This window comes from Archocentrus centrarchus (genome assembly GCF_007364275.1).
Source record: "Archocentrus centrarchus isolate MPI-CPG fArcCen1 chromosome 18 unlocalized genomic scaffold, fArcCen1 scaffold_23_ctg1, whole genome shotgun sequence".
Classification (NCBI taxonomy): domain Eukaryota; kingdom Metazoa; phylum Chordata; class Actinopteri; order Cichliformes; family Cichlidae; genus Archocentrus; species Archocentrus centrarchus.
Genome location: NW_022060145.1, coordinates 4,912,152 through 4,926,674, shown reverse-complemented (window position 1 = coordinate 4,926,674; position 14,523 = coordinate 4,912,152). Strand labels below are relative to the sequence as shown.

The window sequence follows — 14,523 nt, the reverse complement described above, 5'->3', positions numbered from 1 at the left end:
CTGAATTAAAACACACCCATTTTACACAAGCTCGACCCCCCCCCCCCCCCCGCCCCCATTCTCATTCACTCAGCGCTATCTGACGCCGTCCCTCTCTTTCTCTCTCTCCTCTCAAAAAATCCTTTTTTTCCCTACAGAAAACATGCAGGGAGGAGAGGAGGAGGAGGAGAGAAGAAAAAAAACGCGTCGGAGGCGACAAGAGAGAGAGAGAGAGAGAGAGAGAGAGAGAGAGAGAGAGGAAGCAGGGAAAGTTGGTAGTGGAGCTAGAGGGCGAGAGGAGAGGGGTCGACCAGATGGAAGGAAGGAAGGAAAGGATCTCTCCACGGGCTCAAGTGCGTGATTAAAGGATTCTGCATCAATAAACAAATATATGAATCAGAGCTTATAATAAAAAAAAGAAGTGGAATTATAGGCGCGCCACCGCGTTGCGTGGACGCGGACAAGACACAGCGGCGGTGCGCACTGAAGCAACCAAGTCCCGTCTTTCTCTCTGGATTTTACTCCTCATGTTCTTCAAACTCTCGGGGAGGTTCTCTAACTTTTAAGGACAGCGCCTGACTTTTAGGAACCTCCCTCCCCTCCGTGTTTCAATTAACCCTCTCCCCGGAAAAGTAGAAGAAGCTGTGGACTTGAAGTGGAGGAAGGAAGATCGTTTTGTTCCTTCCGAGGAGTCCAGGTCGCCGTAGCCGGGGTTTAGGCGTTGGCACCCGGGCAGGGAGTCCCTCGTCATGGCCGGGGCCAAGCCGGGAGTTCACGCGCTGCAGCTGAAGCCCGTGTCCGTCCACGAAGCGCTGAAGAAGGGCGGCAAATTCATCAAATGGGACGAGGTGAGAATCAAATGTCTGAAACTTGCCTTTTTTTTGTTTTTTTTGGTTCGTTTGTGGTGCCGCAAAAACAGTGAAGTGAAACGAACGTGAACAGCTATCCTAACGTGACACGCTCTGCCTCAAAGACAGAGGGACAACATGACAGTTTTGACAGGAGGCCCGCTGTTGTGCAGAGTTGTGCAGCGTGTTAGTGAGATGCAGACACAGATAATGTATGTAAAGGTGTGTGTGCACAGCCTGCGCCGAACACAGAAGCTCACTATATTTGCAAATGTGTGTGTTAAGCAGACACTCCACGAAAGACAAAAAAAAAAAAAAAGTTGTTCCCTATATAGTCGCCAGCAGGCATCCGTGCTTGAATGTGACTGTTGTGCTGAATTCTTGTCAAGCCGGTTTTCCTTGGGCTCCGGTTCAGCAAAGACTTTTTTTTTTCACCTTCCTTTCTGCTCCTTTTCCCCTCTTTCTTCCCACCTATGTGCCCCCCCCCCCCCCCCCCCCCCCCCCCCCCTCCCCTCCCCTCCCCTTTTTCCAGCGGATTAAGGAAGAAGGCACCTGTCTCTGCAGGACTCGCATCTGTTTGCTGCATTAGGAATTAATATATAGATTTTTTTTTCTTTCTGTGACTATATAAATGGTTTCATTCACTTCAACACTAATCCCCCCCCCCCCGCCCCAACCTCCCACCTTTCTGTTTGTTTCTGCTTAAGTGTGTATGGGCACCTAAACACACTGACCTTAATAACTGCGTGGGTGAGCTGGGGTTTTCTGAAGCACAGGGCAGTCCATGTGTCTGAGCATCCATCAATGATTAACGGAGTGGCTGACTGAAGGGCTCAGACTGCAGGCCTGTGTGTGTTGGATTTATATTACAACTGCTTGCACAGTGTACATGAGAGTGTGTGTTTATCCATGTGTGGCGCGGGTCATCACCATCTTTCTGGACTGGTGTGTGTGTGTGTGTGTGTGTGTGTGTGTGTGTGTGTGTGTGTGTGTGTGTGTGTGTGTGTGTGTGTGTTCCTCTTAAAAAAAAAAAAAAAAGCTGTTATCATAAAAGCACTTTTCATTTACAGTGTAGGCGTGTTGACACTCAGACCCCACAGAAACTTTCCACCAAGTGCCATTTAATAGAAAAAAAAAAACTAACCACATGAGTGTTAGACAGTCAGACAACTTATAAGCAACGCACAGCCCAACACATTGTCATGATAAAATGGTGTGTGTATGTTCCTGTCCTTCATGGGAGGGTCTTACCACGCAAACATTGAACTCCCTTTGATTTGCTTTCCTTCTCTCACACACTAATTCTTTCTGTTTCTCTCTCAAAGGGAATTCCCAGGAAATGGCTATGCTGCTCATTAAGTGTGTGAACACTTAAAATTATGTGCATGCTTTTTGCCTCGTCTATCTTCCGCTCGGCTCTATTTGCCGTTTCCCTCTGCTGTCAACAAGTGAAATGCAGCGGCGTGAAAAGGTCTGCTGCTAATAAAACATTTCGAGGAATGTGCTTTTGCTTTGAGTATTAAAATAAAGTGAGACCGTGGTTGAGATTTTAGAGATTAAGCCTTCAACAGGTTGGTGCTCGGATTTCTGAAAAGAAGCCGTCTGCTCGTGATCGAGTGAAGAAAGTCCAGAAAGGTTCTTAAATATGAAACAGACTGAATTATTATTATTTTTTAAAAAGAGGGAGACTCCAGGGTTGATTCAGTCTGCTTTTCCTCAGGGATGCAGGTCTGTCTCTTTCATAAATTCTGACTGTAGTAAAAAAGATGCTTCTGATTGGCCAGATGAAATTCACTGAACACAATGTGTTTCCTCCTGTCTGCACTGTATTTTAAATCCTGTATTTTAAGGCAAGTAAAAGTTTGCTTATTTTTTTTTTTTTTATTCATGTTTACAGCTCCACATTCTTTCATTAATAATGTTAAGGCCGGCAGAGTGATATTTGACTCACTGCCTTGGATTTCCTTTCCTTCCCTAACAGAACAGTCAGAGTGAGCGTGTGATTTGGGCTCCTGCAGCTTCCCTGCATGTCGATATAGAGCGAAAACAAACTGCTGCTTTAAGGCGAGCTATTCCATCAGAATAAACATATGAACATTATCTGGTTTCTACTTTGCGATGCGAGGATTTGCTGCTGTCTGTTATTGCAAATTAAATATGTTTGGGATATGAGTTGGATAAAATAAGCAACTTGAGTGGATAGATCATACCCCCCACTTTCTAATATTTTATAGGATAAACAGGGACTATCACTGGGGAAAAAGAAGATTACCACTTTTAAAGCCATTACGCAGCATTCATTTTCTTTCAGTTGTCATCAAACTGACGCCTCTGTTTGTCTCCAGCATGAGATTTAGATGCATCTTATTTATCCAGTGCAAGAAACTCATTCAAGAAGAAGTGCGTTTTCCATTTTTGGTAAATGGTCAGCGGTGAGTGGTCTGGTACTGGCAGTCACGTGAAAAGGAAAGTTTCACAGGACTCTGTGCAGCCCTGTGAAAACATCTTGCTAATCACATGCACTTGATTGATCGTCAGCATGGAAGGAGATGTTTTGGCAGTTTGCTGGTCTGGATCATTCAGGTGTGTGTCAACACAATGCCACAGTCTTCCCAGGAGAGGGCGTCTCAGGAAATTTAGCTCGTGCTATGGAATGCAAAAGCCTCAGACTCTACAGGCCTCAGTTAGCATGCCAAATGATGAAGTTCATGACAGTACAGCTAGAAGAAGACTGAACAAGTACGGCTTGTCTGGAAGGGCTGCAAGAGGAGACAGCCTCACTAAAAAAGAGCATGGCAGCATAGCTTAGGTTTGCAATAACTGACCACTCAAAGTGCTTTTTACTACAAGCCACATTCCCCCATTCACACACACACGCATCCATGTGGCGCTGCACTCTATACCTTTAGGTGCTTTCTAACTGCTGCACACAGACTCACACTCTGATGGATGTATTGGGGCAATTTGGGGCTCATTATCTAGCCCAGGGACACTTTGACATGCAGGTGCTGGAGTAGCCAGGAACTGAACCGCTGACCTTCTGATTAGCGAGGTCTTTGGGCCACAGCCACCCCCAAAGTTTTCCTGTGATTAAACTTAAATCTTTATGCACCAATTAAAAGTTGATACTGATATTTCAATTTGAAATTTTTGTCCGCTGTGGATACATTTTTTTTTTTCCTCTTATAAAACTTATTAATCCACTTTGCCAGAAAAGCAGTCCTCGTCTTTATTGTGAATAAACAGAACTGCTTTAAAGTCTTTGTCACACTATCTTTGAATGTTTAGTCAGCACAAAATGAATGTGGCCCAGCTAACAAGCCGCACTGACGCTGGCAGAGTCGTCCTGCTCGCACTTCTGTTAAAATCGTCCACATGGACGTAGCCTTTTCAATGAGAGAAACTTTTTGTCGCTCTCCTCAGTTCCTCGAGACTGAGGACGACTCTCCCACTGAAAACGTCCATGTGAGCAGAATCAACTTTCTGGATGATAGAGCATCAGGACACTTTCAGATAGATAATAAATATATTTAAAGTTTTTTAGAAACAAGAAGATGTCAGTGTCCAGCTACATTTTCCTTTTCTATGTGGAGAGCATCTAGAGATCCTGTACCTTTTTTTTTTTTTTTTTTTTGGAGAGAGAAAGCTGGCTAAAATGGCAGTGTTGATTAATCAACTTATCTACTTTAAATTGAGGATGACTCAGTCTGGCTGTTTTGTGCAGGGAAAAAATATCCCAAAAAAATAACAAGCCCAGTGGTTTTGTAATTATTGTTGGCTGCTTGTCATTTATTAAGTATAATATTTAAGATAATTGAGTATGAGCAGTGTTTGCCAAAGTTTAAAGTTGGAGCTCTGCGCTGACCAGTGTCACAAACTCTTGGCCTATTCCTTTAAGGACTTAGGAAACAGAGATTAGCTTTAGGAAACACACAGACACATATACAGAAAGTGCCTGAGGGCGGTGCAGTTTGTTTATATGAAAAGCCCTCATTTGACCCCCCCACACCCCTTGCCCTCTTCCCCATCACTTTGTCCCTCCTCCACATGCCTCACTTTTTTAATCCTCTGTGCTTCTCCCACCATCCCGCCTTCAGCCTCTTTTTTCCCTCCTCTCAGTGAATTCATATCTCTTGTATTTCACACGTCAGTCATTCAGCTGCTGCTGGATTTTCTTCCACTTTTATTGTTTTTAGAAGTCTTTTGCTCTCACAACACAACCTCTGTTTCTCAATGGCCGTTGGGAAGTCTGCTGCAGGCACATCAAATGACACACACACACACACACACACACACACACAAATACTGACTCATGCTCGGGGGAGGAAGAGGAATAAATTCCAAACTGACCCTCTTTCGTCTGCGCTCTGGCTCGTCTGCGCTCATACGCGTGCGTGCGCGTGGTTGTTTTGTTCTGGGTGTGCGTTTCGCGTTGAATGACTTCCTGTTTGAGCTTGTTGTGAGGCTCCAGTGTCAAACCATTTTCCTTTGCTCTCCCTCGGTCCCTCTGTGCCGCTGCAGCTGCTCTGCCCTCTGCAGCCTGGCTACGACTTAATTTAGACAAATTCCAACTGGAATTTGGTTAAAATTCCTCCTAAACAACCAACCAATCAAACAGAGATGGACAGTTTGTCCGCAGAGCAGCTTGGCTCGCTGTCACTGTGCTGTGGGGTGTCTTGATATGAATCTTAAAGGTCCATTTAAAAAAATAATAATCATTTTAACAGCATTAACATTTGACTCTTGTGCTGGGGGTTTGCCAGTTTCATTCAGCTGATTATTTTTGCTCTTGTATTGTAATGCACTATATGCTGTTTTGCGCATTGTGTAAATTTTTTGTTTTTCGAACACACACTTCCATGTTTGCTTTGGTAAGAACTGAAACGGATAAGGAACGTAGACTTTTTTCCAAAATTTGTGGACTTGTTTATATTCACATTGCATAATTGCAAGCAGACCAGGGCTTGTAAACAAATGGAATCACACGTTGCTCGTTAATTGTACAGAGTTTTGGGAACCTGGAATCATTTTGGGATTACAGGTTTTGGCTCCATTTCAAATCCCTGTAAGTTTAGCGAAGCACGCCGGACCATAAAAATGCTGCTTTTTGGGCTCGTTTCCTGCAATCTGGTTGGGATTACTTTGTCAGACTTTAAGTACTGCACAGCAGTTCACTTATAATGGCACAGAACTATAATCTTGATGACAGCTGAGGAAACTTAAAGCTGCTGTTGTCCTCAGTGTTTATCGGTGCTGTGCTGGCAAACCGAACTGACAGCCAGCGCTTGTTCACGATTCAGAAATTCTTCTGAGGCGTTTTTTTTTTTTTGCTGCGGTTGCCATCACTCTAATCTAGTTTGAAGTCCAGCTCTGTGTGCTTTGGATAAAGGCATGAAAATTAACATCCTATCAAAAGCCAAATTTGATATTTGGATGATTTTCAGTTGTCTGTTTAAATTTAACGACTGTGCGGTCTGTTCAGTTATAATACTGATTCTCACTCAGGTCGTTAAAGCGATAGTTTGAACTCTCAAACTATTGGAAACAGTTTGCACCTGATTATAATAACCTGTATCTTACACTCGTAAAAACAGGAAGATCATTTTGGCATTTGATATCCTCAACTAACAGGACTTCTTATGCTCATTCCTATCTACATATTTTCATTCCTGGACTCTACTAAAGTAGCTTTGCACGATTCGTTGTTTGAAATAGTCCTTATTCATCTCATATTCAACCTTGGTGCAGGCCCTTAGATCATCCTCCCTTCCCCTTCCCTCCCTTTGAGCCAACCTTCTTCTGATTGGCCACGGATTGTAAACAGAGGGTTTAAACAGCAGGTGTGAGGTGCTTCTGTGCTCACACAGAGCATATAATGAGAAGGACCATATAAAGATATTTGCTCTTACTGACATCATAGGAGTCGAAAAAATCTGCCAGTGTTTTGATGTTCGTTGTCTAAGCTTTTGCTCACGGGGACATAGCTTCTCCAAATGCTACCATCATAATTTCATACTTTTTCCTTGTTTAATATGAGCACCCACCTTGGTAGCATATACTAGCAAAAGAAATGCAAATGTACAACTGTCTGCATCTGTTATTGGAGAATTGCTCTCCATTCCTGGATGAGTGTGGCCTGCAGCTTGGTTATGGCCATCGCTGATGAGCGCGTTGACCCAGCATGTCTCGGCACGCTCAGTAGAAGACTGAACTAAATGTTGGTCGAGAGAGGCGCTCCCGATCGGTGGGCATTGTCCTGCTGAAACAGCCACAGCTTGGGGGGCTGCCACAAGAAAGACTCTTCATCTGAGCACATCAGTCTGTTGTGGCATGGTGGCAGTGAAGCCAATGTTGTATTTGCACTGTATTTTTTTTGTTTTTTTTTTGTGTGTGTGTGTGTTCTGAGACCACTGGCTTGAGAAGGCATTTGACTGAACCATTCTGATTAGTGTATAGTAAATGGACACTTTTTTCTACACCTAAGTGCTTTCTATCTAGCATTCACACTCCAATGAACACATCAGAGTCTTGGGATACCTTGGCATGCAGACTGGAGCAGCCAGGGATCTGCTTAGTGGGTGACCTGCTCTACCTCCTGAGCTACAGCTATAGGCTTACTTTAGTTTCTGCCCTCTAGTAGCACTGTAGAGCTGGATTTCTATAGCTGTGATCACACATGCACCGTGGTCCTCCTGAAGCTCTGCGGACGTTACTCAACAGGGGTGCATGAGAGAATACACGTTTGATGCAGCCAGTTGCACATATGTGAGAATAGAGCAGCTAATCATCCAGAGAATTAACAGCAAGCAAGGCAAGTATCATGTGTCTTGCCCCCCTACTAATCTCCAGTAGTGAGAATGTCTTCTGTTGTGCTCTACATGTGAAAAATGGGCAGCTATGGACCACGTCCAAACCTGATTCTCTCCACATTGTCTGGAGTTCGTGTGTTTTGGGTCGATCCATACTCTGGTTATGACATCATGTTACCTTTCACACAATTTTGGTGCAGTGCAGGTAGTGGTAACGTGCCAAGACATGTTACACTAAGTCACCAAAGGCGGAGAGGAGGAAGGAAGGTGAACCGGGCAGAGACTTGCTACTGTAGTGGTTTCTTTTTTAGGAAGGGACCAAAATATTGTTTTAAAAAAGATCACTGCATGAAAATATGTGTCAACAGAGTCAGTTGTTTGAGAGAACAGAGTTTGGACTAGAGGAAAAAAGTCACTGTGTCAGAAGCATATAAAAGACAATTAGAGTACTTACAGACTTTAGAAAGAGCCTTTAAACAAAAACTAGATAAAATTTAAAAAAACAAACAAAACAGATGACCCCAAATGTTTCCCTGTGGGACTCCCACATTAAAGGATATTGCGAGAGATGTTAAGTGACTGATTTTATACACTTGGAAACATCAGGATCAAAAGCTTTTTCAAACCCTTTTTTTTTTTTTCCACCCTTTTTCACGACACTTCAGCCATTTTTCTAAATAATTACGCATGTACAATTTCCAAAGCAGTGTGCATCTATTGCTTTGGATTAGAGCGGTTTCTATAGTTTAGTTTTTAATGTATTTTTAACTGCTCATTACTCATAATCCATTAAGCAAGAAATCTCTTAACATGTTAAATGAAAGTAAATGCTTATCAGCTGAAACTTCTCTAAACTTGGGGACTCGAATAGGTGATGTTATCATGTTTTTTTTCTTGCTTTGCTTTTCGGCCTGGCCTTAAACAGTCACACGCTGCAGCTCTGATATGAAATATCTATCACAGCATCCTTAAGTGGTCTTAGTTTTCTGAAAACAAGATCAGATATTTTTAGAGCCTCGCTTGATTTCCATCTTAAAATGGACCCTATACTGTTAGCATGTTAACGCTGAATACTGGTGGAGGAAAAGCACCTAAGATTCACAATCTTATATATTTGCGAAAGCCTGCATTTTAAAATGAACGCTTTTCAGTCCTGAGAAACTGATCTTTCATAAGCAGAGGTGCCTTGTCATCCTGTCCTTTTATAGGAGAGCACAATGAGCTCCACTCTCATGCCAATTTTTCCCGTATGCCAGTATTTTCAGAAAGTGTATATCTTGGTTTGGCACTCGGTTGATGGGCGGAGGCAGCACACCACAAATTGCCGTTATATGACAGATGTTTGGGAGATTAGAGTGAAGACATGAGCGAAGGAGAAGTGGAGGATTGGATGCGCAGGATAGTGTGAAGGGCTGACGCCATGTCAAGAAACACTGGTGACATCCTGGCAGAGTGGTGAGAAACAAGGGACGGATGGACAGAGGGAGAGAGCAAGGTGGAAGGTCAACCACAGCCACATGTGAAGTGTGGGACTGCCATCTGGACTGCACCATCTCATCTCATGTCCTTCTCCTCTTTGACTTTGTTAGGAATTTTACCTTCATTTTCTCTACACACCATATGCCATCTCTTCCCCATTTGTTCGTGCTCTCTCTCTCTCTCTCTCGCTCTCTCTCTTCCTCCTTCTATTCATCCGTCTGCTTCCTGTCTTTTGTTTTGGCTCTTCCTTAATTTTTAGACATGCCTCCCCTGTGCCTTCCTCTTTATTTCCCTCTTTCTGTCTTGTGTTCAGTTTTGATCTCGTGTGTTATCCAAACAGTCACCTTTTAATTGTTGGTCAGACATTATCTGTATCTGAAAGCTTATAAAGCATTAACAGCCACTCTGATGTGAAAACTCTGCGTCGCCAACATGGCAGCGTTTTACTGTGCGAATGCTCTTGTTTTGAGCTTTGTGACATTATGTTACAGCAAATGTATTCTTTCCTTTCCTTTTAGATGAACTAACCGATCACTGAGATTCTTCAGGAAAGTTCAGGAAGGTCATCACAAAGTTAATACTGTGTTACTGCACAGCAGAGTTTCTTGGGTATTTATATTGAGGCACAGTAATACACTTGGCACGTGTAGCACTGTTAGAAATCAGTGTGACAAGCAGAGTATTGAAATTGGATCCGTTTACGTAGATGATTCAAAGCAATTACCAGCGGCTTTAGTCAACGCAGTTTTTTTCGCACATTGAAATCTGAGGCAATGTTTCAACGTGAACACCTCACAAAGTATTAAAAATTATTATTAAACTATTAAAGATAATAGCCAATGCAGGAAGAACAGTAACAACAGTAAAGTTGTTTTCATAGCACCGAAAATTTTTACTTTTGTTAATTTGAAATATTTTGGGTTTATTCTGGTTAAAGTCTTATGTGGGACATTTTTATTCTGTCTGGACTTTCAAGCTAAACAGAATATGGATATTTGTCTCCACTGATTAGCAGCAGAAGATGGATGGTTTTGAATGTAGCCAGCACCTGAAAACACATGTCTATGAAGACTCTCTGAAAGTGTGTTGAATGGTCCTGATTTGTACTGTTTGTTACTCTTTCCTCTACTTTGGGAGAAGCAGGCAGAGAGATTTTCTTTTCTCACATGTAGCAAAAAAATCAGAACACCGCAGTCTTCAGATGCATTTGTACTACTGGAAGCGCTCGGCGTGGTTTAGGTGACGGAGCTGGCTGGTAGAGCGTGCAGGAGGCAGCGCACACGACGCCCACTGCCTAGCAGTCAATCAGATGGACAATTAACTGCTATATTCGCGCATTAACACAATCAGACAGACTTTGTACTCGGGAGCTGGCAGGTTAAAGACCAGCTAATGTCCAATCAGAGTGCCTCCTCACATACACCTCTGCTGGCTATGTCCTACAGAAGTTCAGAGCTAATGCTCAACAATCTGCCTACACTGGACTGCAGTCTCTTGTCTTTACTTGTAGTTAAAAGGCCAGGCTACACTCTCTCCAGTAGGTGGTAAAATCACAACTGGATCTTGCCACTTTATTTAGCTTAGTAGAACCTGCATACACTTGGGTATTGTTCCATGTGCAGAACATGCCTCTACTGTTGGAAGGGTTAGTGGTTCATTTGCTGCTCGTGCAGCCCAATCAGATGAAAGCTAAATGGACCCTGTGGAAATGAAATGGTGCAGCACCTGCCAACAGGAAAAATAGAACACATAAAAGTACTGAAGGTGTACAAGAAAATAACACTGAGACACTGAAAAGCCTTCAAGAGAAGCCTCAAATGCTAAATATGTTTAGATCTGGAATGTAAGTGTGCTACTCAGATGCCATCTATGCCTACACTGAGTCATCTTTACAGACCTGCTCATTTCATTCTTTCTATACTATAATCCTATGGCATATCTTCATATCTCTGACTCTACTTTCTCCCTCCTCACCTCTCCTCTGTCTCGAGTCCAAAGGTTACCTGCTGTCATCAACTTTAGCCATGTTGCCAAAGCAGCTGCAGAAACACACTTACACGAAGTGCAACGTTGGCCCTCATTCATGCACCACTCCTGTAAACAAAACACGCACACTCACTCACAGTTTGAGTGACCGAAGATGCAGTCGGAGCAGCCACTTTTATCAGTTTCAAATTAAAGGCTTTCTCCTGACTGGCATTACATACGTGTACACACACACACACACACACACTCTCACATTAATTTGTGGTGAAGGAAGGATACCATGTGTTTGGCTTTCTACATCCGAGCAGTTACACATTGTGATTTTTCAAGAGGTGCTCATTAGTTTGTCCATGTAAGACATCAGCTTCAGGGGTGGTCTCCCCACTGTGTGTATGTCTGTGTGTGTGTCTGTGTGTGTGTCTGTGTGTGTGTGTGTGTGTGTGTGTGTGTGTGTGTGTGTGTGTGTGTGTGTAACATTATATGGTCAGGTAATGAAGGTGTTTGTCAGAGGGTCAGGGCATCTGGAGAAGGAGATGTGGTCTTTATTCAATTAAAGATGAAGAAATGTTTCTAAATGTTGCAGAGAGTGAACTGAAGCAGTGACTGAAACCGAGAGACATAAAATAATGAAAAAAGATGTAAAGCAAGACTTCAGAGGGCTTCTACATATGGCAGTTAATTAGGGAGTGGGTGAGGTCTAATTATAGACCCCCCCCCCCCCCCCCCACACACACACACACACACACCTTGTTTACTGTAAACACCCTATGATGCGTTTGTGTGTGTGTGTAGGAAACAGGCTAAAAATTTCCTGGTTAGAATTTTAACATTTTGCGCTTAACATCAGGTGGAAAACACCTTTTTTGATGCAGAATAAAAGCGTGAAATGACAATTCGTTGTTACAACTGTTAATCTTTTTGTCTACAAATCTCTAACTGCAGTCTTCAAATAACCCAAAGATATTCAAGAGGTAAAGAATGTTTGGCATGTTGGCTTGATTTAAGCGATTAGAGTGGTGAGGGGAAAAAAAAGAAGTAAACAAAAGAATTAAGTGAATGCATTTCCGAATTCACGTGGAGAGAGTGGGAGTGGATGAACCATGAAAGAAACAAGAGGGTGTGTGTATTTCATGGAGAAGGGCAGCGCCAGAAAGCAACTGACACGTATGTAAAACCCAGCAGGCGTTAACATGCAAATATATCTGAACCACAATGGGGTGTGTGTGTGTGTGTGTGTGTGTGTGTGTGTGTGTGTGTGTGTGTGTGTGTGTGTGTTTGAGTTTATCCTCCAGCCAGTATTTGCGTGAAAGCTATATGGGTGATGATATAATTCTGGTCATGTACACCTCACGCTCATTTAGTAAATGTGTGTTTGTGTATCTGCTCCCACTGGAGTTCCCCACATATGGTGAAGTGTCCACGACACTGCATATAATCAGTCACAAGTCAACAAGGAAACAATAGTAAGGTTCACTCATTTTTTTGGCCCCATTTCAGTGCAGTCTGAACCAAGCGTAAACCAGGAAACTGTATTACAGCAATTATGTATAAATGTTTTTGCATGCTAGTGCAGTCAATAGAAATTGTTGAAAGAATACAGACAGTCTTTTTTATGCATCTCTTACTTATGCGTTTTATCACGAGGTTTGTGATGGCGATTAATGTGCACCACCTGAACTTCTTTGTGTGAACACTGGAGGAATATCTGCTTTCCACCATCCTGCTGCAGGGGCGTCTCCACAATTGTTTAAAAGAGGTTCCACCATTGAACCATTAGAGGAATAATAATGCACAACAATGTGACTTCTACTGACTGTGAAGGTGGCGCATCAATCTCAAACATAGTCTTGATAATAAGCATATTTACAATGACAAAATGTGTGGTTACCGTTAACTTGAGGTTTATGTGTGAAACTGATTATTCTGTCTCCTCTTTGTCTCTGCTAAACCTGACCTGACAGGATTAATGGATTATCCCTTTTTTTCCAATATTCGTTATGCTTTCTCTGTTCATGGTCTGTACAAGTCATGCTGTAGTTTGGTTATATTGAGTGTAACTAGTAACTTAGTAACTAAGCAATAACTACGTCTGTTTTTCCAAAACTGAGCAACCTTTCTGTCTTCATCTAACAAGATGTATGCAGCTTCATTGCAACATGGGCCAGCTTTAAGGCAGCGATTAATGGTATTTCTAATCTTGCTTTGCAGGGATAGTGGAGCCTGAAACTGATATCAAGTTGTCATGTGTGTTGGTCATATTGTTCCACTTGGCACTTGGTTATGTTTTTGGCCCTTTAGCACTAGTTTTGTCTTTAGTTTCTTATTCAGTTCTGTTGTCTTGAACATCCAACCTTGCAGACAAAGGAAACACAAACAAAAGCTATATGGCTGCAGATCTGCAAGCTTCACTGCACAATATTTGCTGCATCCAATCACCAGCTGAAAAGAGCCTCTGACATCCGGTCACGGCCTTAAGATGGTTACCACAGCGCGAAATTGGGTGATGTATAGTGTTCCGTTTGTAGCAGTGAGTAAGTCCAGGTCACAAGTTCAGTGATTAAACGCACATTTGGCATCACATTTGGAGTTGCGCTCAAATGATTCTGTCAGCGGGTTTCTGTGTAGAGCAGAGCAGTAAGTTCTGGTATCTTTTAGACTGTTTTTGGTTTATAGTTGCCTCTTACTAGCTAAGCTAATGCTATCCACTTTTAAAAGATCGTTGCTTATTAAGGCTTCATGATGTGTCTGAAATCGCCCCCTTGTTTACTCAATCTCTGCTATGCACTGTATTATGGAGCCTCAACATGATTTCAGACACAGCGTTAGGTTTAACGTCAGCTTCTTCTCCTGACATTTTGTTTCTTTTTCTATTATAACCTTTTGCTTTTTCACTCCCATCCACCTTACCTTCTGTCCTTTTGTTCTCAAACCTTTTTGTCTTTCTCCTTCACTTGCCTCTCTTGCTAACCCTCGCTCTCTGTTAGCCGACCTTGGAGCCTAAAATGAAGGTAGGTTCAGCCTAAAATGTAATAAGAATGTACGCTTTGCCGGGTGGGAGTTTGGGAAATATTCAAATTTGGATCTCTTGCTTAGTCGCTTGTAGGAGAAACTAAATTGGTTGCTTAGCACAAAAACCTAAAACAGGAAAAACGACCAGCTCTGTCCAAAGGTAACAGATGCTGAAAGATAACATTGTGTTTGGATAATTCAGAGGTCTGACTCGAAATGCTAAAGGGTGCACATTCATTCTCTTTCTTGGAAGGACATCAGTGAAAACAGTTAGCGTTGTCTCCCTAAAAATAATTTTATATGAGGAGTCCAGTTGTTTTATGACCGTTTTATAGCTGCTGGAAAATGATTTGTGTACTTTAAGTACGCACGAGAATGCTTAAGGTCCACAGTCCTTTATGGAGCCCTATAAA

General features: G+C 42.6%; 1 protein-coding gene across 3 annotated transcripts in view; it reads left to right on the top strand.

Annotated features, from left to right (window-relative positions):
- The first annotated feature begins 283 nt into the window (after positions 1–283).
- Positions 284–14,523, top strand: part of plcb3 (phospholipase C, beta 3 (phosphatidylinositol-specific)) — a 55,177-nt gene continuing 40,937 nt past the window's right edge. For 2 of the 3 annotated variants that reach the window (XM_030722620.1, XM_030722619.1), the window contains exon 1: positions 284–827. In XM_030722620.1, the coding sequence (XP_030578480.1) occupies positions 729–827 (99 nt within the window). In that variant the 5' untranslated portion in view covers positions 284–728. Of the gene's footprint in view, positions 828–13,597; positions 13,736–14,523 lie in introns of those variants that run through there. The other variant, XM_030722621.1, reaches the window with a different exon arrangement.